This window comes from Trachemys scripta, chromosome 6 (assembly GCF_013100865.1).
Source record: "Trachemys scripta elegans isolate TJP31775 chromosome 6, CAS_Tse_1.0, whole genome shotgun sequence".
Classification (NCBI taxonomy): domain Eukaryota; kingdom Metazoa; phylum Chordata; order Testudines; family Emydidae; genus Trachemys; species Trachemys scripta.
The window spans coordinates 99,961,433-99,982,271 of record NC_048303.1 but is presented as its reverse complement, the minus strand read 5'-3'; the positions used below and the strand labels follow the sequence as shown (position 1 = coordinate 99,982,271).

The following is a 20,839-nucleotide window of genomic DNA, read 5'->3' as shown; positions in this document are numbered from 1 at the left end:
AAGTTCAGTGTGGAGTATGTGTGCAAGTCTATGCAAAGGTCAAAAGCTTTCTGCTTCTGGTCCTTGTGAGCTATGGTCGCTGAAATCTTTTAGGTGTCTCATTTGTGTTTAAAATATAAAACTGCTTTCCAGGACTTAAGTGGGGTGAGGAGAGGTTTTGGGGAGGTTACTTGTTTAAGCCGTTGCCCTTACAGGTAAACTAATAGACCTAGAGCAAGCACAGCCTAATGGTTTGATACGCACACATGCCAAAGTTTTCTGTGGGAAAAGCTGGAATGGCATTGCAGTTCTGCTGCTACTTATTGATGTTACTTTGGGCACTGGCAGATGTGTGGGGTGGGGAGAGAGAGAGAGACAAAGTGTGTTTTACACAAAGATCATGCAATCTTTTTCTTTCCCTTTCAGGAAACAATAGAGAGAGTACAAAGCCAAAAACTGTCAGCTGGTCTGTCAACCAGCAAGAATAAATATTCCTTATAGCTTTTTATGTTATTTTATTCTAACTGCCACAGTCAGTTCACTAAGACACCAGTTCCAGTTAAACAAACCTCTCTCTGTTCAGTTCCTGATCCTGCAAACACTTTATTCATGTGTATAAGTGACTGTAAAATCAGACATTAACTGATCATAATAATTCAGTACTGTTGCTAGCAACATGATTTGAGTTATGCCCACAGCCATGCGGTGAAGAGATGTTGTGCTATCTAACCTAATACAGCAACTTTCACCATAGTGTCATGAGAGCGGCTATTCTTCAGATGAGTCTCTAAACTCATCAGGTGCCTATCACTGGTGGCTCAAGTGGAAATTAAATCCCATGATATCCCGGAAAGAACAGGAGTTAACCCTTTGTCCTAACCAGTATTCTCTATTTTGGTAAAACAAATTTTAATGCCCAAGGCTAGCGCAGGGAGAGTATAATCGTTGCCTATATAGCTATTCTGCAGTACCAGTCTTTAACTCATTCTTATAAAGGACTTTGAAATATCTGCAGTATGACAGACACGTATATAATTACACAGCAAATAACCAGATTAAAAAACATTATCAAGACTGCAAAGTCAATCATTCAAAAGTTAGGAACTGCCAGAATTAAGATTGCCTGCATACTTTTAATTCAGCCCCCTTGGGCATATGCATTAAGATACAGATATATTTTCCACAGGATCCTTGCCTCATTGAATGCACAGAATAGATGGTGCTCATTTAACCAGCAGCTATTTGATATTGTCTTTTCTCCCCATTGTTAAATGTCTGGCCCCAAATCTTATTTACTGCACACTATTCAGACCCTGTTCTGAAGACAGAATTATTAATTTTCTCATGGTCTTCACTACGATGTTCATCACTATAGTATCTGAGAGCTTCACAAACATAAATTTATTTTCACAACACCCCTGTGAGATGCAGAGGGAGTTGTTACCCCCATTTTACAGATGAGGAACTGAGACACACAAATATTAAGGTTCTCTAATTTTGGGTGCCCAATTTGAGACTCCTAGATCCTGGTTTTTCGGAGTATGTAGCATTATCACTTCCCGGCTCTCTGAGCTGTGGTCAAGTGAAAAAAATCTTTATTTAGCATTTTATATGTTCAAAGCACAACTCCCATTAACTTCATTTGCAGCTGTGAGTGCTCAGCATTTCTGCAAATCAGACGCCAGGGTCTGAAGTCAAGCTCAGAAAATGAGGAACACACCATTAGTGACCACCTATGAGAAGTTTGGTTTAAGTGAGTTCTTTGGCTTCACTTAAGAACTCAAGGACAGAGACAGGGATAGAATCCAATTCCCTAGCACATTATTCAGCTGCCTTAACCACAAGATCATCCTTTCTCTTCCTGAAATCCCCTGCCTCATTCACTACACACCTTCCAATTACTGCAACAAATGAAGCAGGGCTCCTACAAACAACAGCCTTCTTCATCACTCAAATTTGATTTATCCCCAGGGCAGGTCCATCTGGTGCACTGATGAGGCTGGGGTCCCGTGGAAAAATAGTATTTTAAAAGTCTAGAAAATTACACACACATATGCATACATTAAAAGAACATTATCAAAAGTTGGGACAGTTTTATAAGCAACTGAAAAAATAGGGTCTTATAATGGGAAGTGTTAGGCAGTTTTAGTAATAATAGTGATGCTACCAACACTATCCATAACATTCTATGATAATTTTCTGTGATGTTATCACTGATCTTTGTCCTTTTTTATTATTAGGTTGTAAATACTACTGATTATCCACATAACTCCTGCTTTTTCTGGTTATTCAGACCTGCCCATTAAAGACCAAGTTCTGTTCTCACTTATATTCCTGAAATGCCATTAAAGTCAGTGGGGTTGCACAAGTGTAAGCAAAGGAAGAATTTGACCCCATATTTCCTGATCCTCTCTAAGACTCTCCCGTTTGGAGCCAATGGAGAAAATTGAACAAGCCAGTGTTACAGATGGGGCAATAGGTGAAACTTTCAACAGAAAAATTTAAAGGCTGCAAAGGCAAATCTTTTTTTCCTATTGAAAAATGACATTATTCTTTGTATAAAGAAACAGACACCCTCTTTCGCAGAAGCCAAGAATTAGGAAGCGTTACTGTGGCACTCTAGCCACTTGGATGTGAACTGTCAACAGAAACATTTATACCAAAACAAACAACGAGTTGCTGGAGGGAACAGTGACTAGCCACTCTTGAAGACAAGAAATTTTGGCAGCTGATATAATGAGCCCTGTATCAAAATAAATTCATGAGGAGGAAAATGCCTTCTTTTTAGCACCCAGCTCAAATATCTCAGTCTAAGACATTCAATGAACAGAGGGTAGCTGATATCCACATTCATTTTGATTGACAACTTTATAGGAAAATCTGATGTAATACTCTCATTTGTAAGGGGAGCACACTGGATTAGCGGAACTGGCTGCCAGATGTCACTGTTGTTTAATGGAAATATAGCTGCTGGTGCATTGATCAGACTTACTGGCGTTTAATGTGTTATGGTCAGGCAACTGACTACGTAAAAATGGCACCTTCTTACTTGGTATGTGCTCCATGTTATATAGGGTTATTTTATTGACAAAAACAAGTTTTTATTATTGTCACTAGCTTTGCAGAGCCAAACCAGCTAAAGAAGGGTGACTGGATTTCAACAACAAATGGGCATCTAAGTTCCAACTACAGAATCTTTATTGTTTCTGATGGTGTACAAAGCACATCCTCTGCTGGTGTCAAATGATATAGCCCTGTTGACAGATCAGGCCCAGAAAGAGCACACTGTGGCTTTTGGGTCCCACTCGGAGCAGCTCAGCCCTGTCATTTGCGGGAGGGAATCTTTTTACTTCTAACCTGAATGATTTGATATAGACATAATTGAGAGAGAGAACAAATATAGAAACTACCTTTCTCATAGAACCAGAAGAGTTGGAGATGGAATATATCTGCTATTTTATCTAGTCCATCTCCTTGCCAGTGCAGGGTTGTTCTGCACAGTGCATTTATTAGTGCAGTGTGTGCTCGGCATTCGGATTCCCACCATTTCCATGTGGCTGTTGATTCAGCTCTGTATTGTCATGGGTGGAATAACTATTGTGATTTGTGAGGTTAAATGGCTCTTTAAATGATTCCCTCCTGCTCTTTCTACAGCTTTTAATCAGTCTTTCTTCAGTTTCTACCTTTGTCCTATTCAGAGTCTCCAACTTCCATGTCTCTCCTGATGATTGTTTCCTTTGGTTTCTATCTTGTTTTGCTTCCTCAGGGACAGATTCTTCCATCCTTATTGGTGTTGAGTATTGCTTTACATCCACGCAGTCTGATTTCAGTGGGACTACTCAGGAAGGAAAGTATGACTCATTATTAGGAAAGGTGGCAGAATCCAGCCCTCATGTCTTCCATACATACATAGGAGCATTCAAGGCTAGCCCTAGTGTTTTGGGGAAGGTTGATGAGATGACATTTTGGGCTCCTGTCATGAATGTCACTTTTAATAGTGTGTGTGTAAGTCAGAGCCTTAAGTCAGCCACTGGGTTTCTCTGGTGTACAAGGAGTGGGGCCCAGCTATTTGTGCTGGGGTCTGTGCCTGGTTGACCATGGTTGACCATGTTAGTAAATGTTTTCAACAATCAGTTCCTGAAATTAACCTGTGAGGCTGGAGAGGGACCCAGCTGCAAGAAAGTTTTGTGTTTATTGTGATGAGCATTAGGGTATTTTTAAGGGCTAATTCAGCCCAGGTTTATGCTGGCACCTACAGTCCCTCTGTTGATACAGAGGTGATGTTTGTAACTGTAGGCATCCAGCCAGTGACTTGGAACGCTAGTGGTGCCATCCTACTGCCATTCATGAAGGCTCTGGCATTCCCCAACCGCAACAGCAAGTAAATTAGGAATCCTACAACCTAGTCTCCTGGCAGAGATTCCTCCCCAGTACTCCAGCAGCATTTACACTGATGAAATTGCTACTAGATTATTCCTCCCTGCCCTTCCACAAAAGAGTCAATCTGTTTTAGCTTGTTCTATCTTGAGCTCATAAGCCTATTTCCAGCCAGCAATAACCTTTTTTTATGAGGCAGAAATGTTTCCATGGGACAGCAGGCTGCTGAGAGACATGAAGTCAAAGAGCTTTTGATTTGAATTTACAATACAAAACAACAATAATCAATCAGTGGTTCTGTTTAGCTTCTATAATGCAGACATGAGGATGCTGGGGGGGAAGAAGGGCAAAATAATCCAAATTAATCTGAAAGTGAAGCTTCAGAGGTTTCCATTCAGTCACAGCTTCTCCAGTCCAGCTATCACTGGGATAAGAAGTGGGTGATGTTGTTTTCATTGTATACTCAAGGCTTCCTCTTTCTGGTCCCTTCTCAGGTGGGAGATTGGGAAATGGAGCTCCTGTAGTGTCACCTGTGGAGTTGGACTGCAGACTCGAGATGTCTTCTGCTCTCACCTCCTCTCAAGAGAGACGAATGAGACAGTGATTTTGGCAGATGAGCTGTGTCATAAACCCAAGCCCTCGTTAGTGCAAGCCTGCAATCGTTTTGACTGCCCACCATCCTGGTACCCTACAGAATGGCAACAGGTAAGAGTGTACACCTAATCCATTGTATCCCATTTGATGCTCATAAAACAGACTGATCTAGTTTAGTCAGTGATACATAGTCGTTCAGTGCAGGCAAGAAGATTCATTTATCACCCAGGGCAGGCTGGTAAGTTCATTTAAAAAATGAAACATAGATGTCTGTCTTGAAGATCCCAGGACAGTGGTATCTTGTTATCTCATCTTAAAGGTCAATATAAAAACAAAGAGACAGAGAATTTTTTTTTTCACGAAAGTGATTTTTATTAATTTGTAATTGATTTTCACAAGTAAATATTGACTATTATTAAGTCTGAATCAGCTTCAAATCCAAAAGGATCATAAATCAGAGTCACGAGTAATGAAAAAAGGTGCCACGCCACATACTTCTTAGCTGCCATCATATGGCTTGCAGGGTAGCCACACAAAGGTCCATGTAGTCGAGCTATACAGAGATTGTATTGATACCAGATGGGGAAGGAGAGAATGAATAGAACAAGTTTTTGGGTACTCCTTGAAAATCAAAGTAATATTTTAGTTGTGGAGGGATTTTTCCTCTACTTATTATGGGTGAGATTTTTCAAAGGCACAAATGGCTGTTTAGACACTTCAGTCTTAGTGACTTTCAGTGGTAGTGGTAGGTGCCTAGTTGCCTGTTGTCTAAAAATCTCCTTCTAAATTGTGTGATACTTTGGGTCAGTGCGGTAGCTCTGTGTTTTTGGAAGGCAATTGGAAGATCTATTTTAGATCACAACTGAACTGAGTTTGTTGCCATGTAGATGCAAAATAAAACACTGAGCTTCTTGACACAACAGAGAGTGCTTGAGTTAGGTGTAACCCTGCACAGCAAGAGGTCTTGCGGGTCAGGACTGAAGGTGAAATTCACTCCCCAACAGAGAGGCCAGAAAAAAGGCCAATGCACCACTTACCTCCCATTAAAACCTTCAAAATATGGTTTGAGTAGGATTTAAGTGGTACATCAGCCCTTTGCTGGCCCTCTGTATGTGGGTTAATTTTGGCCAATAGGAAATGAGTGGGAGTTTTACCCAGTGCTTTCCCGTGCTATGCCTGGCTCCAGCTGTAATGTATGCCACTTATTTAAAAGCCAGTTGAGTTAGAGGACATGTTCATATATATTCACCTACTGGTGCTATTAAACTTGTACAGCAGTAATACATGAGGGAGCTCAGGGCTTATGCAGCCATCTTTGCAACAAAGCTCTGATTCAGTGTGCTCTTTTGCTAAAACCCCACAGCGTGAGTCCATCACATCTCTTTAAAAAGACTCAACATTATCTACACATTTAAAATATTAAGGTATATATGTATATTACACACATGTATTTTTAAATGTGTCTATCCCACACCCTGGACATACACACTGTAACTATAAACTACATCCAAAAAACTACATTAAAAGGATGTTTGGGTGGCAAAGTCAAGTGCCCCAAAAGTTAGGAAATGCCAGATTTAAGGTTGCCTGTGCCTACACAAAAGCATATAACAAGTTTTTGCAGAGTAGAAACTGCTCTAATGTAGTTGAGAACTGTTAGAATATCGGTATGCTGCAGTTCCATCTAAGTTAGGACATTGAGCTTGGTAGGTTGGCTGGTTTTTGGAAGCGGGCTTTAAAGCTGAGGCCCTATCTCCACTCTAGGGCCTTTTTGTAAGAGTAAGGGTTTCCATTGGTGTCCCTAGCTGTGAGTTCTCTTGCTCTTCACTGTTGTGGAATGTACAGTGCACTGGTTGGCGTCTGGAACAAAGCATACAATGGTAGAAAGGACACCCAGAGTTGGATGTGATGGCTCCAGGTGTCAGCAGCCATTTCTCCTTTGGGGAAGCCAGAACTGGCCAGTGCAGCCCTCACGGTATGGGGTACCAGGGTCTGGCCTGACAGATGGGGTATGTACTGTTTCAGCTTATCTCCCAGGGAGCCTCCACTGGCAGAGCTCCTGTGAAGGTCTGGCCACAGTTTAAAGCTGCAGAACTTTGCATGAAGAGTTTAAACACTGCCTGCCCTGACACAGAGTGAATCCCTCTCCCAGGGTGCAGGGGAGGGTTCATTTCCAGCAGAGGTGAATCAAGCCCCTATAGGAACACACACCTTTCCCACAACAAGGTATGCTGCAATTTCCCTATAAGCATTTTATCTGAAGTAGAATTTACATAGGGTGAAATCTACTCCCTTGCAGGGCCCATGCAAAGCTGATGAATCACTTAGCGCTTGTCTACACTAACACTTAGCCTGTGGCTAGCTGGGTTGTGAATCTACCCTGCACTAGCCTACCATGATTTAGCTGTCCATGTGGACCTTGCTTATGCACAATTGCAGTTCAGAATCCTCTTTGAAACAGGACTGGATCAAAGTGCATTAACAAACTGTTAACATGCATCAGCAGAGTCCATCACAGCTACAGCATGGAAGGCTAGTGCAGGGTAGATTCACACCCCAGCTTGCCACAGGCTAAGTGTTTGTGTAGACAAGCCCTAAGGCCCACTTCAGCCCTTAAGGTGCCACACAGGCCCTTGTGCTTGCCTCCTGACTAGTTGTGAATTTTGCCCGTATAATGTCTATGGTTCTGCTTTTCATAGCAGTCCCTCCTGGTAATTTTTAAACAGCAGCAAAAGTTTTAACCTACAAAGGTTCAGGAATGATATTTTCTTCTCTGAGGCTCTTTGTATTTGTTAAAGGAAGATGGTCTGAATTAGATGTGTTTAAAAGCCCCATGTTCTTGGCAAATAAAGTCCCAATAATCATCCGAGCATGTAACATTCCGAATGATTAAAAATGCATCCTTGTAAATTCAAGACTATATTTATTTTAAAAATGCTGTGTCCCTAGGACTGAGCCATTAGGATGTTTATCTTGTTTTCAGTAGTGTGTTTCTGAAGGAAAGTGGATACCAAGTATTCATTTTTTACAAGCCCTAGTAAATATCTGCTCTGCAGAGATCAAGTGGGAGATGTCACATTAATAAATCTTCATCTGTCTTGGTTTTATTACTGAATAAAGGGCGAAGTCTCAGGCCTGTCCCTCTCTGTTGGTGCTCAGTGCTGTCCCGTCACTAAGGTTACTCTAGAACAATTTCCTGATCTAGATCAGCACTGGAAAACCACTGCCCTCTTCAGACTTTTCCAAGCTATTTTTCTCCTTATTTTAAAATGTATTTTTAAATTTAAGAAGTGGCAGGCCTTAGAAGCCAGCTGGATCACGCAGAGCTGCTGGCAGGAAGATGCTTGCTCTAGGCTCCCAAAGCAGCTGCTCTGCCTTGCTACGGAACCGTAGAAGCAAGTCGTTTTAGACAGTAAAAACTGTGCTTGAAGGCTAGACTGCAGCACATTGTCCTGTGTAGGGGGCAATGCAGATCTGGATTGCTGCAGGAGGAACTTGGAGTGGGGGGATTGTCCTTAGGAGGTACAGTCCCTTCCCGAATGCCCCAGTGGACAGGGAGAACTGCAAATGCTACACCCTCCCTCAGAACTTTCAGCCAGCTCCATGAACTGGCAAAGATGGGGCACAGAGCCATTGCCCCACCTTCTTTCTCCACACCTCTCTGTTCTCCACAGTTTGTGCACCACCCTCTGGGGAAGCAGGATTAGCAGTACGGTGGCCCCCCAGTACTTACCCAGTGTGCCTGCTTAGGCGAATGGGCCTAACCCCTAAGCTTTTCTCCTCCTGCCACACTCACAAAGTCCTCTGCTGGAGTGGTGTTGATGGAGGGCCCAAGAGCAGTAGAAAGAGTTAACACACACCATAGAGACGCAAGGGGCAAGCCATGAGGGCTAGAAACTTCCATTAAAAAAAAAAGAGTCTGAAGTAATAACATGATTCTGAGAGCTAATAGTGCCCATGTTTTAGTCTAGCCCTGCACTAGTTACAGTCATCAGGACAGAATGGGAATCTGTTGCAGTCTCTGCATTCTATCCAGTGTTTTGAAATACGGAGGCTGATTTAGAGTAGCTGATTAATTTTCACAGAACAAAATTGCCTGACTGGACGGAGAAAAAAGAATTGGTAGAAAAATTCTGTTTTCTCCCTCTACTCTCAATAAATGCATGGGGTTTGGAAAGAGGCGCGATTCCCCAACATTAGACGGTCAATTCTTTGGAGCAAGGAGCATCTTATTGTTAGGTGTTTTGTACAGCACGTAGCACAATGAGACTCTGATCTCTGATTGGAGTGCCTCAGTGCTCCTGCAATACTACTACTTCTAACAATAATAATAATAAGCTTTACTTGTTTTCTGTTCTTGAATGTGAGGCTTCTCAATCTTTTCATCTGCTGAAAACTCAAGTAGTATTTTATTGGGTTAAACTTTTCTTGAAGCTTTTGTGCTTTCTAACAATTTTGTTGTTGGGCAAAAGCTGTTTTCAGTCCTCAGAGAGCAAAACAAAATTGAATGCAAATCTTTTTACACAATTCTAATGTCTGCACTCCCCACTTTGTCTTTCAAGACCAATTACATTCTAGTAACATGAGGTCTGCACTTAAGCATGTCTGTGTGTGAGAAAGAGAGAGAGACCCATGATGTCTACAATGTTTTATAGAGCGTTCATTTTTTAACTACTTGAATATGTTTGTTAACATTTTTCCACTTCATGCTCTACTTCTCAGGCTTGATTCCCCTGCTGCAGATTATAAGCAGCTCCCACTGATTTCAGAAGATTAGTTCAGGTTTTCTTTTCTCCTCTGATAGGATGAGACAGACCTGGAACTGTATTAGTTGGATCGTACAGGAGAAAAGGAGCGTATTTCTAGCCAAATGACAAGTGCATCAGGAAGTAGGGCTGAGCTGCCATGTTTATAGAAGAGGGTCAAGGAAAGCTCTTAAATATGCTTGTTCTAAAGTTCCTGCCCTCCTTGGGTGGAAATGGATATGGAGGAGGTTATTTATATTAGGAGAGAGGGTAGCTGGAATCCCTAGAAATTAATCTCCCAGATCTACATTGAGTCAAATAAACCTTCCTCCTTCCCTTTTGGAAATAACATACACTGTTGTCACTGACAGTCATAAATATAAAGGGCTATGTGGCTACTTAATGATTTATTATACTAACCTTATAAACAAATTGTTTAGTGTAGCTGCAGATCAGAGGCCGTGTGCAGCTTTCCCACGAATTAAAAATCCGAGAAATCCCACAATGCAGTACTTATTTCAAATTCAGGACTTTAAGGTGGGGAGTTAAGTTTGGGTTTGTTGATTAATGAATGGGTTCAGAGTGAGCTGAAAGACCAATAGGCAGTTTCCATTGTGCTGTTTGTTTCTTTGCTCTTTACCTGGAAATGGCCACAAGTCAGAATTTAAGGTCAGCATGGATGACTCCCACTCCCTCAGCTTCTCTCGATCTTCCCCCAGTGTTCACAGACCTGTGGAGCAGGCACTCAGAAGCGAGATGTGCTCTGTAACCAGCGCATGGCAGATGGAAGTTTTTTGGAGCTTCCAGAAACCTTCTGCTCCGCTCTGAGACCAGTTGCCCAACAAGCCTGCAAAAACAAAGACTGTCCCAGCGAATGGCTTCTTTCCGACTGGACACAGGTATGTGGTATCTGTATAAGTGAGGAGTCCAATACTGGAAATAGATCTCATTGTCCAGAGGGGCCATCTCCTAGTGTCTTTTTTGAGTTACAAATATCCGGAAAAGTTCTTGAGACGAGAAATGAAAAGCAAATCCTCATCACTAGAGGGTCTGATGAAGCAGAAACCATTTATAACAATGGGAATCCTATGTCCAGACTGCAAAAAGAGGAGTCAGTTTTACCCAGCTATATCCCTGTGGTGGGGTTCTTTTCTTACTGGCATCCAGTATGACCACTTGCTCCGTGGCCCCTCTCTGGAGACTGGCTCCACTGATGTGGAGTAGTCCTCCAGCCAAACCCTAAAGACCTTCCCTTCTGGGGTAAGCAAGAATCCAAACACAAAATAATAAACTGACCTTTCCCAGGCCACTGCCTTCACTTCTGTTGATGGTTGCAAAGAGTGGTTTACCCTCCCCCAGGCTTCCTCCCCTTGTTAGAGTTCCCTCTGGGGATGCAGGCTGATGCCAATAGAGCCCACCTTGGCATTTTCCCTTGATGCAGGGAAGTGAATGGAACTTCTTCCAATTCTCTGTAGAAGCACCAGCCTGGGCCACTAAACGAGAAAGGGTTCACGTGCCTGGCCGCAGTCCTACACCTCTTCTGTCATCCCAGGCTAGTGCTTTCTCCTGCTTTTCCTGCACCTCTGAACCTCACCCCCTCAGTGTCACAAGCAAACTTTTACTCCACTGAACTTGCTTGTGCCTCCACAGCATTCCCTTCTCCCAAGCTCCTCCATGGGCTAACTTCTCCAGCTCCCTTAGAGCAGAGCCCTACCCCAGGTCCTGACAAATCCCTAGTCTTTCTTCTTACTGAGGAACAGCCCATCTTTTATCCTGCTTTCCCTCTTCCCAGCAAGCCTTGCTCTCAGTCACATGCTCCCTATGAGTCCACAACCCCCAGAATACCAGGCCTCAAAGAGGCCAAGGTCAAGTGACAGGAGTGCTGGGCTGTCCCTGCCCTTTAAGGGATAGTACACCCTGATACATTGCCCCTGCTCTCCTTGTACCAAATTCTGCTCTCACTTACACTCATGCAACCCGACTGAAGTCAAGGGGCTTTTGGTCCTTTGACTTCAGAGGAATTATTCTACATTTACACCAGCATAACTGAGAACAGATTCTGGTCCCTTAATGAAAGGATATTTGTAAACTCTTCCCCCTTTTAATTCCCCCTTTCTCCTTCACACAAGGAGATGGTTAATAACTTCATCATGAAGGAAGCACGAGTCGTGCTGGGGAAGGGAGCTGTTCCACTCGACCCCACATGTGTGGCGATCTCTCTTGACATTCCAGTCAAATAAATGGATTTTCTAATGAAATCTGCTGCCAGGACACACACCCATTCTGGCAGCAAAGGGGTAATTCTATTCCCACCCACCCCAACCTATCCTCCATCGCAAGGAGTGCAGCTTTAACATTTTTACTGTACATTATTTACATTCAAATCCATACAACTCATGTTTCTCACGCTGGCACTTTTTAAAATTGATTTTTTTTCTGCTCTAAGTAGCCTTTCGTTTGGTTCTTTCTTTTTCTCTGATTACTCTCAACTCTTTTCTTTCCTCTCATTCTGTCTCCCATGCCCAATTCTGTAACAGACTGACAGCCACACACACACGCGCTGGAAAAATACTAGGTATGGTGGCTCCCAAGAAACTGTGTGCCAGGTCCAGGATTGAGTTGAGTCTCCTGAGCTAGGGCTCTCAAACTTTTTCATTGCATGAACACCATCTCAGTAGACCACCAGCAATTGCTTCATGGACCATAATCCACAGGCCATAGTTTGAGGACAACTGCACGGGGGCATCTCTTTTGCATCTGATCATTGCATCATTAATCCCCCGGGTTAATTTTTAATAGTTCTACAACGGTAAAACAGAAAATCAAAGGTTTAATGCAATCTGAAGAATTTTTGCCGGTTTGCATCAAATTTGACAATGTAGGGCTAGATTGTGTGTTGCCCTTGAATGTCTGTGAGCACGTGCCTTTCCCTCTACTTCGTGTGACTGCAAAACAGCCACACACAATAGCAATAGCTGTGCTGCCTACACTTTAAGTAGCACAGTCACTGTTTGCTTCTGCGCCCCTTTCCAGAGAAAAGTATCCTGAAGAGAAAGCAGGAAAGAAGAAAGGTTATGGCCCTGCCCTCTTTGCTCTCAGAGCTGAGCTAATGCTCCAAGGGGAGCAATCTGCTCTGTGCCAATGGATGCATCAAATTGCTCAACCCCCAGGCACAAGGAGTGGTGCTGGGAGAGATTGTGCCTTTGATGCTTCTCCTTGTGGAGCCTGGCTCCACACTTCCCCTTCTACAGAGGTGTGGTTTAAAAGCTTGATCTTAAGGTACATGTAATACCAAAATCGAGCTTATTTGAAGAGGACAGAAAAAGAAACACTGACAGTGGGATTTTATATATAATGGAAACAGCCACTCAGCCTTCGCAAGAGCAGCTCACTCACTTCACTACTATAGTTAAGGTTGCCTGACAATTCCCAGTATAAGACCCAGTTTTCAATTGTTTGTATAATCAAAAGAGGTCACTCCCCTCCAAAACCTGGAGTTGATCTCAAGAGTGGCTGAGTCTTTACGTTCCTCTGCTTCAAGCAGATAGCTATGAAACCCTTTGGCAAGTGTGTGTCTTATCCCCCTGCTAGTGCAGGGTCTACACAAAGGATGTCAACCTACTACTGCTATCCATTACTCCATTGTCTCAAGAGGAGAAGTCTGTGTGATGGATCCAACCCTTCTGAAGACCCAAACTGGGGTGTGAGTGTAGTTCCACATGATAGTATTTTAGTTTTTTCAGTTTGTTTAAAAAAAATAGGACATTACATAGAAAAAATCTACTTTAAAAGAATGTCGAAGTTGTAAAGTCAAATGCTCAAAAGTTAGGAAATGCCAGAATTATGGTTACCCATGCTACCTTAATTCATCCTGCTTGTGCATATCCATTATGATAAAGTCTTTAATTACATTGTCCTGTATTGCTTTTTCCACAGGACCCCATATATAGGTTTTTTGGATATAACATAGATGTACAGTGCGTTTGACTACATAGTATCTGGGCAGTGGGATATATGTCAAACCTAATGCTTCACATACTGTTTCTCATTTTGTTTCTAGTGTTCAGTGAGCTGTGGAGAGGGCACCCAGACTCGAAATGCCATTTGCAGGAAGATGCTGAAAACTGGAGGTTCTGTCATCATCAATTCCTCAATGTGCCCACCTTTGCCTCTCTCTTCTTTAGTCAGGTCCTGTGCACCAGCAGCTTGCACAAGTGAGTACACAAGAAACTTGGGTGTGTTTGTGGGGAGAGGGCAGGAGCTCCACCACTAAGTATCTGGTACTACAGATTGCTAAATGCACTGCAAGGTGCTGGGAGCCCTCTGCTCCCAACTACCTCACTGGGAGTCAAAGGTGCTCAGCACCTTGAATGACTACTGGGGCCTGTATTTCCTTATTTGAGCCTTTCTCCCATGGTTTATAAGGAGAGCTGAGTGGCTGATGCTTTGTCAGTGTTGGCTGTGAACATAGCAACAAGACAGAGTAGGGAATGGGAGCTCTAATGGTAATTATTAGAGGTGGGTCTGAGACAAACCCCCTGAACCAGAACCTCTTCCATTTTGATGAGGAGTGATCCAGACTGAAACCCAGATCTAACCTTCACAATTAGGGTTTAGAGGCATAATACCCTCTTGGCAGTTACAATGTCCTCTCTGCCAGGGGCCCATAGGGAGTAAGGGCCACCAATGAAGTGGACAGCACTGGCTGAGGAGGGTGTGTCCTGGTGGTTTGAGGACATGCTCATTTAGCACATCCCCTCAGCAGCCTGTGCCAGCTGGGCTCCTATGGAACCTTACAGCAGAAATTAAACCTGCTTTCTTGGTGGAGACCCTTTGGGAAGACAGTAGGATCCTGTATGCAGGATGAAATAGTCAGCACTCCTGTATGCACTTGGATGAAGCGGGATAGTCTGGTGCAGGGAGATTTAAAAGCAAATCTGTCCCTAGCTCTACAATGAGCTGAACCAGAATCCCAGATCCCAGACCTCATAAACTTCAGGTGGAGAGGGAAGAGAAGCAGAAGCTTTGAAATCCAGAGCCAAACCCAGAACCAAATGTTCAGATTCAAGACGTCTCTGCTAAAAATACACCTATGCTGCTTTATGCTGTGCTTCCCATGGAGGCATGTTTTTCCTTTGTCTGGCAGAGAGATCTGGAAGCTGGAGGGACCCACACAACTAATTAAGTCTAATATTATGCACCTTGGGGTTTTAAACCTACTCTAAACAGATTTGTTCTGTTTAATATGAATCATTGAGGTCGTAACACTTTCACTCCTTCTCAATGCTAGGAGATACAAAGTTGTGGTGCCTTGCGGGTCCTGAATGGTAAACATTTAACAAGAGGAACTCTCCTTCCCTGTTGTCCTTTCTCCGTGTTTATTAATTACATTCTTCATTTAAATACTCACCCAACAGGGACTGTGTTTCCCCACCAAGTTCCCCTCTCAGTCCAATCCCTGGCACTACGGCTTCTACATTTAACCTCCGCAGAATGACATTCGTGTTGCTAAATTGCACCTTATTTCTTGCATTTTGATGGTGGTAGCTTGATGTTCAGCAGCTGTTAACCTATTATTCCCATAAAACGTAATAGGTGAAATTACTGCCAGTGCCAAAATAAGTGGCTTGTTTTGTTTAACAGTACCCCTATGCTAATATTATTAGTTACATTTCAGGGCACAACAGGCCAGCTCAAAAGCAAAGCCCCCATATTATGGCCCTGAAGAAAGTTTACATCCAGACAAAGAAGCAGAAGAAGCTACACTTTATTGTGGGTGGCTATGCCTACCTGCTGCCCAAAACCTCTGTTGTCCTCCGATGTCCGGTGAGAAGGTTCCGTAAATCAATGATCACCTGGGAGAAAGACAACAAGCGACTCCTCAGTTCAGTTCACATTACCATTGCACCGTACGGGTACATGAAGATCCACCGTTTAAAGCCTTCAGATGCTGGGACGTACACCTGCACGGCAGGGCCAGCCCGGGAACATTTTGTGATTAAACTAATTGGAGGCAACAATAAGCTCATCAACCAACCAGCTGGGATTAGAGAGGAAGAGGGTACAAGGAAGTCCAGTTTGAATGAAGCCTTGCACACTCAGGAGAAGCATCAGAACGGGATTCTCTTCAATAGGAGCAAGGCCGAGAAACGAGGGCATCTGGCTGATCCTAGCAGCCAGTACGATGACATTGTCTCAAGACTTCTGGAGCAGAGAGGCTGGCCTGGGGAAAACCTGGAATCCTGGGAGGCTCAGGAGTCGACAGAGAGAAATGCCTCTTCAGAGGAGGAGCAGAGTCAGGACTACAGCCTTCCGTTTACCATGGTCACGGAGCAGAAACGCTTGGATGATATCATAAGGAATTTGTCTCAGCAGCCTGAGGAACTTAAGGATGTCTACAGCAAGCAGCTTGTTGTGCAGCTGGCTGATGACATCTTCAGGAGCCATTTGGAAAATCAAGAATCTGTTTTCCAGGGGAGAATTCTTTCAGCTACAGCAGAGTTCTCTTTCCGCAACCCTATGTCTGGATTCACCAGTTCCTTGAGAACATCGTCTGCCAAAGCACACCTGCCTACTTCAGTGGAGGTGGGGAATGGCTCACGCAGGCCCCATCGAAAGCCTGCAATCCTCAGGAAGATTTCTGCAGCTCAGCAGCTCTCAGCCTCTGAAGTTGTCACCCACTTGGGACAGACAGTCGTCTTAGCCAGCGGGACCCTAAGTGTGCTGCTTCACTGTGAGGCTGTTGGGAACCCAAAGCCCACCATTAGCTGGGCTAAAAATGGAGCAGAGGTGCAATACAGTGACAGGTAGGAGAAGTACTTTCAGTTCCCTTTCTTTTAGGGCCTGTCTACATTACTAATAGAACCATATTTAGCTTTAGTCTGGTTACATGGCACAGATAAGGCCACGCTTATGCAGTGGCAAGCTGGACTTTAACTCTGTAGCTCGGTACCTGGATTCTGGAGCAGCTTGGTATTACAGACAGGAGTCTATGGGGCAGTTTCATTTAAATAAAAAAATATTTCAGTTAATTGTGAAAATGAGACAATCAGCACAGTGCTCTGTGTTATTTATTTTGATATTAAATTCACCACATAGGGAGGTGCAGGAAGCAATTTTGGGTAGTGGATTAAACACATTTGCTGGATGTTTCTGCTAAAATGATCAGCAATGAAATAGTAAAAATGAGATTCTGGGGTACAATTTTCTGGAAAGGAGTGAATTCTGTGGTTGCTGGTTAGGGTCCCATCTCCACTATGAATTGGAGTGATATTTGTAACTGCACTTTAACCAGGTTCTCTGATGAGGCTATATTCCTAGAGTTTGTAACCATATCTAAAACTGTTTTAGAAGATGGCTGCAACATAGTTTGTATCCAAAATCATCGGTTGCCCCATTGCACCTCCCTATGTGGTGAATTTAATATCAAAATAAATAACACAGAGCACTGTGTTGATTGTCTCATAAGAGTGATTGGAAACAATACTCAGTCCATTGGTAGGGTAACTGTCTTGGTATTGAACATGGTTTCAGTTAACCTGGGCAACTTAGCAAAGCGTGGTCCATGCTGGAGAACCAAACTGAGCTGGCTACTACTGTGTTTGCAAATAGATGTCAGTCATATTTATTCTTAATATGGCAGGATCATGCTTAACAGCTATTTTCAGGCATCATTGCTACAAGCACAATATGATGCTCCGTTGCATCAAAGTCTTCTGCTTTGACTAGGTGCATCATGACTGCCAGAATTCTACTCTTGAGTGTGGCTTGAGAACAACTGCAGGAAAAATACTGTCCATGGTCCTCCATGTTAATTTGCTAATGGCTGAAATGCTGCCAGGTCTGCTGAGTCCAGCCTTTATCCTTTATCCCCCAGTGACTTTCGTAGCACATATTTCTCTGATACATTTTGCATATACAGAACATACACAATTGCTGTTTGCGCTGCTTTGTGACAGACTGGTAGCCACAGATTGGGTTGAGCTGCATTTCTAGCCATCATTAGCCCCTATAGAATTGATATGGGGACAATCATTTATTTTTCAGGGTGTTTTCACTAGACAGGAGTTCAAGTGAAGGGGCAGGTAAAGGAAATAGGGTTTGAAAAGGCCACATTTTTTGTTCAACCCTTAGACATTGGAAATGTTGCTAAAATAATGTTGCTGTATGAAAATGTCATATTTCATTGCATGAAGAATGCTGTATCCTATCTTCCGTTATTTGCTAAATGGAAATAAATCTGCACACTCAGGAGTGCCGCCAGCTTTTCTGCCGCCCTAGGTGGTGGAAGGTCCTGCCCCGAAATGCCGCCCCCCCCAGAGGCGGCGGAAGGTCCCGCCGCCGAAATATCGCCACGGTCGCCGCCCCCCAAATTGTAGCGCCCTAGGCAACCGCCTAGGTCGCCTAATGGGTTGCGCCAGCCCTGTGCACACTCCTATAAACCTTTAGACTGACCCCCTCAAGTACCCATTTGCAACAAATTTTTGGGAGCACTATGAAAGACTAATACTTACTTACCATTATTTACACACACACAAACACACAGCCACTTTATTTTCTAGTTATGTACTTAGCTATGTGTTGGTAACATGCTGTTATCCTGTATATACTCAGGATTTTATGGTTTACTCCAAGTAGCATACAAGAGGTGATGGTGTGCTTGGAGGCAGCTACATTAGCTGATGTAGTACAAGCCAGCTGTCCAAGAATATGCTGCCAGTTCCCTCTGCATAAGTTATAGGAGTGAGGTTAAACATCTAAGTCTGGTCACCAGGGTCAGCCTGGGAAATGAGAAGAAACTCAGGAGTCTAGTCTCAAGGCTAACATTAATTTCAAGCACTGTTGCTGTGGAACATCTAGTAAATTCTTGATTTATCAAAGGTGCAGTTTGTCCCTGGTTTAGATATACAGTTAGTTTGCTTGCTCCTTTCTCACTTTCATGGTTGAATCACTTCCAGACTCAATGGTTTCTATAATTTATTGGCACTTGCAGTGTCATTGCCCTTTCAACTGTGCTTTTTCTGATTCTTTTTCTTTTCTCTTTCTGGCAGATAGAGTGCTAAGTTTGACAAAAAATGAGAACTATTTTCTTGGTTATGAGAACAAGAATGTATCTCTTGTGGAAACCACATGCAGTCTTAATCAAGACTTGGGCCTACGGTATACATTTGGTTGGACATAGTCCTGTGAAAATATCTTTTTGGCCCCCAAAAAGTTGCATGCACAGATTTCCATTGCCGGTGGTTACATCCTGTTGGGAATTTGCCATCGAGTGATTTCTTCTGTTTGAAACTACTGTGATTTTTGTGGCATGCTTTAAAAGGAATATAGGTTACATAAAGTCCACCTGTGGTTTATGTTGAATATTAGACTCATGAGAAAATTATATATTTATCCCACACCATATGAGAGACCATAATTTAGCAATAGATGGTTTACTGTTTTGTTGTTAAAGAACAAATAGCCTTTGATTTCTAAAATTTAATTTAAATAATATATATTTACTATATTTAGGGTTGCCAACTTTCCAATTTCTCAAAACTGGACACTACAAAACCTGGGCCTCCCACCTCCCTGTCCAAAGGCTGAACTCACCATAAAGAGAAGAGGGAGGTTGAAAGGGACTGCGTCTCTTCTTCTCCATCCAGCAGCAGCTCCGAGGCAAAGAGTTTGCAGGGAGTGGTGGGAGCAGAAAGTGGGGGCGGGGGAGCTTCCTGCAGCTGGGAGAAGTTTCCGGAGATGGGGAGTAGCCCTTGCAGGGGAAGACGAAGTGTCCCTCCCCAGCCTGGCCAGGACTAGCACCTGAGATGCTTCCAGCTCTGCCCCTCCCTGGCTCTGGGCCCAGCATTCTTGGGTTAAAGGGGGGCCATGGGCTGGATTGACCACAAAATTGTGGCAACCAGACTTTTGGTATCCAGTCAATACTTCTGACCAGAGACTGTATAGGTCCTCTGAAAACCGGACTTTCCAGTCAAAAACTGGACACTTGGCAATAGTCTATATTATGCTTTTCAATTTTTTTCCATTCTACTTGGCTAAAATAGCATCAAATGATATGCTATCATTCTGGATAGGCTGGCAACAGACTACTTACTACACATACTCAAACATATTATCAGAACTGCTCGTAGGGGCGTGCAGTTATTTGGTGGCCCATGGTACCATATGACAGCTGTACTACAGACAGCCAGGCAGGCAGTGCTCATTTTGTCATCCTGCCCCCCCCCCCCCGATCTTCCTCCAGACTGGGGTGGGAGAAGTTCTAAATGCCAGTGCCCTGATTTTCCGGTGTGCTGAGGACCAATAACTTTGAAGTTAGTGGTAGCTGAGCGACCACAGCACATTTGAAAATCAGGCCACAGATGAGTTGCGAGGTGCTTCAAAGCAGCATTCCTTTCTTGGCTAAATAGCCAGTTGCTAGCTGCCAATCACCTGTGTAAATCAGAACAAAAGTGATGTTTTCCATTAGGAGTGACAAGGCAGCCTGCATGTAGCCAGTAGGTATGCCTGAGTTTCTGCAGTCTGTCTTCTTCATGCTCTGCTGACCACACAAGGGAGAGAAATTAATTTGCCAGCCAACCTCCCAGGTGGAAGGGAAGGAGAAAAAGAGTGTGGATACTGCTTCTTGCATCAGCATTGAAGAGAGAGGCTCTCGACCGTGGTGATTTGGTTTGTCTGTGTATTTAGATTGTATGCTCCTGTGTAGGGGCTGAGTCTTTTCCTGTGTCCTGCACAGCACCAAGCACACTGTTGGCACTTAACACTCATGAATAATGGTAAAAACAACAGGGAGTCCTTGTGGCACTTTAGAGACTAACAAATTTATTTGGGCATAAGCTTTCGTGGGCTAGAACCCACTTCATCGGATGCATAAAGTGAAAAATACAGGAGCTGGTATAAATACATGAAAGGATGGGGGTTGCTTTACCAAGTGTGAGGTCAGTCTAACGAGATATAAATCAATTAACAGCAGGATACCAAGGGAGGAAAAATAACTTTTGAAGTGGTAAGAGAGTGGCCCATTACAGACAATTGACAAGAAGGTGTGAGTAACAGTAGGGAGAAATTAGTATTGGGGAAATTAAGTTTAGGTTTTGTAATGACCCAACCACTCCCAGTCTTTATTCAGGCCTAATCAGATGGTA

At 43.4% G+C, this 20,839-nt stretch overlaps 1 protein-coding gene across 8 annotated transcripts in view; it reads left to right on the top strand.

Moving 5' to 3' along the window:
• The window catches only part of ADAMTSL1 (ADAMTS like 1), a 714,047-nt gene that overhangs the window by 626,513 nt on the left and 66,695 nt on the right, over positions 1 to 20,839 (top strand). For 7 of the 8 annotated variants that reach the window (XR_004646076.1, XM_034773212.1, XM_034773211.1 and 4 more), the window contains 4 exons: positions 4,851 to 5,061; positions 10,415 to 10,594; positions 13,756 to 13,909; positions 15,373 to 16,501. Coding sequence is in view for 7 of the 8 variants with exons in the window: in XM_034773212.1 (XP_034629103.1) it covers positions 4,851 to 5,061; positions 10,415 to 10,594; positions 13,756 to 13,909; positions 15,373 to 16,501 (1,674 nt within the window). In the remaining variant the exon portion in view is untranslated. The remainder of the gene's footprint in view (positions 1 to 4,850; positions 5,062 to 10,414; positions 10,595 to 13,755; positions 13,910 to 15,372; positions 16,502 to 20,839) is intronic. The other variant, XM_034773214.1, reaches the window with a different exon arrangement.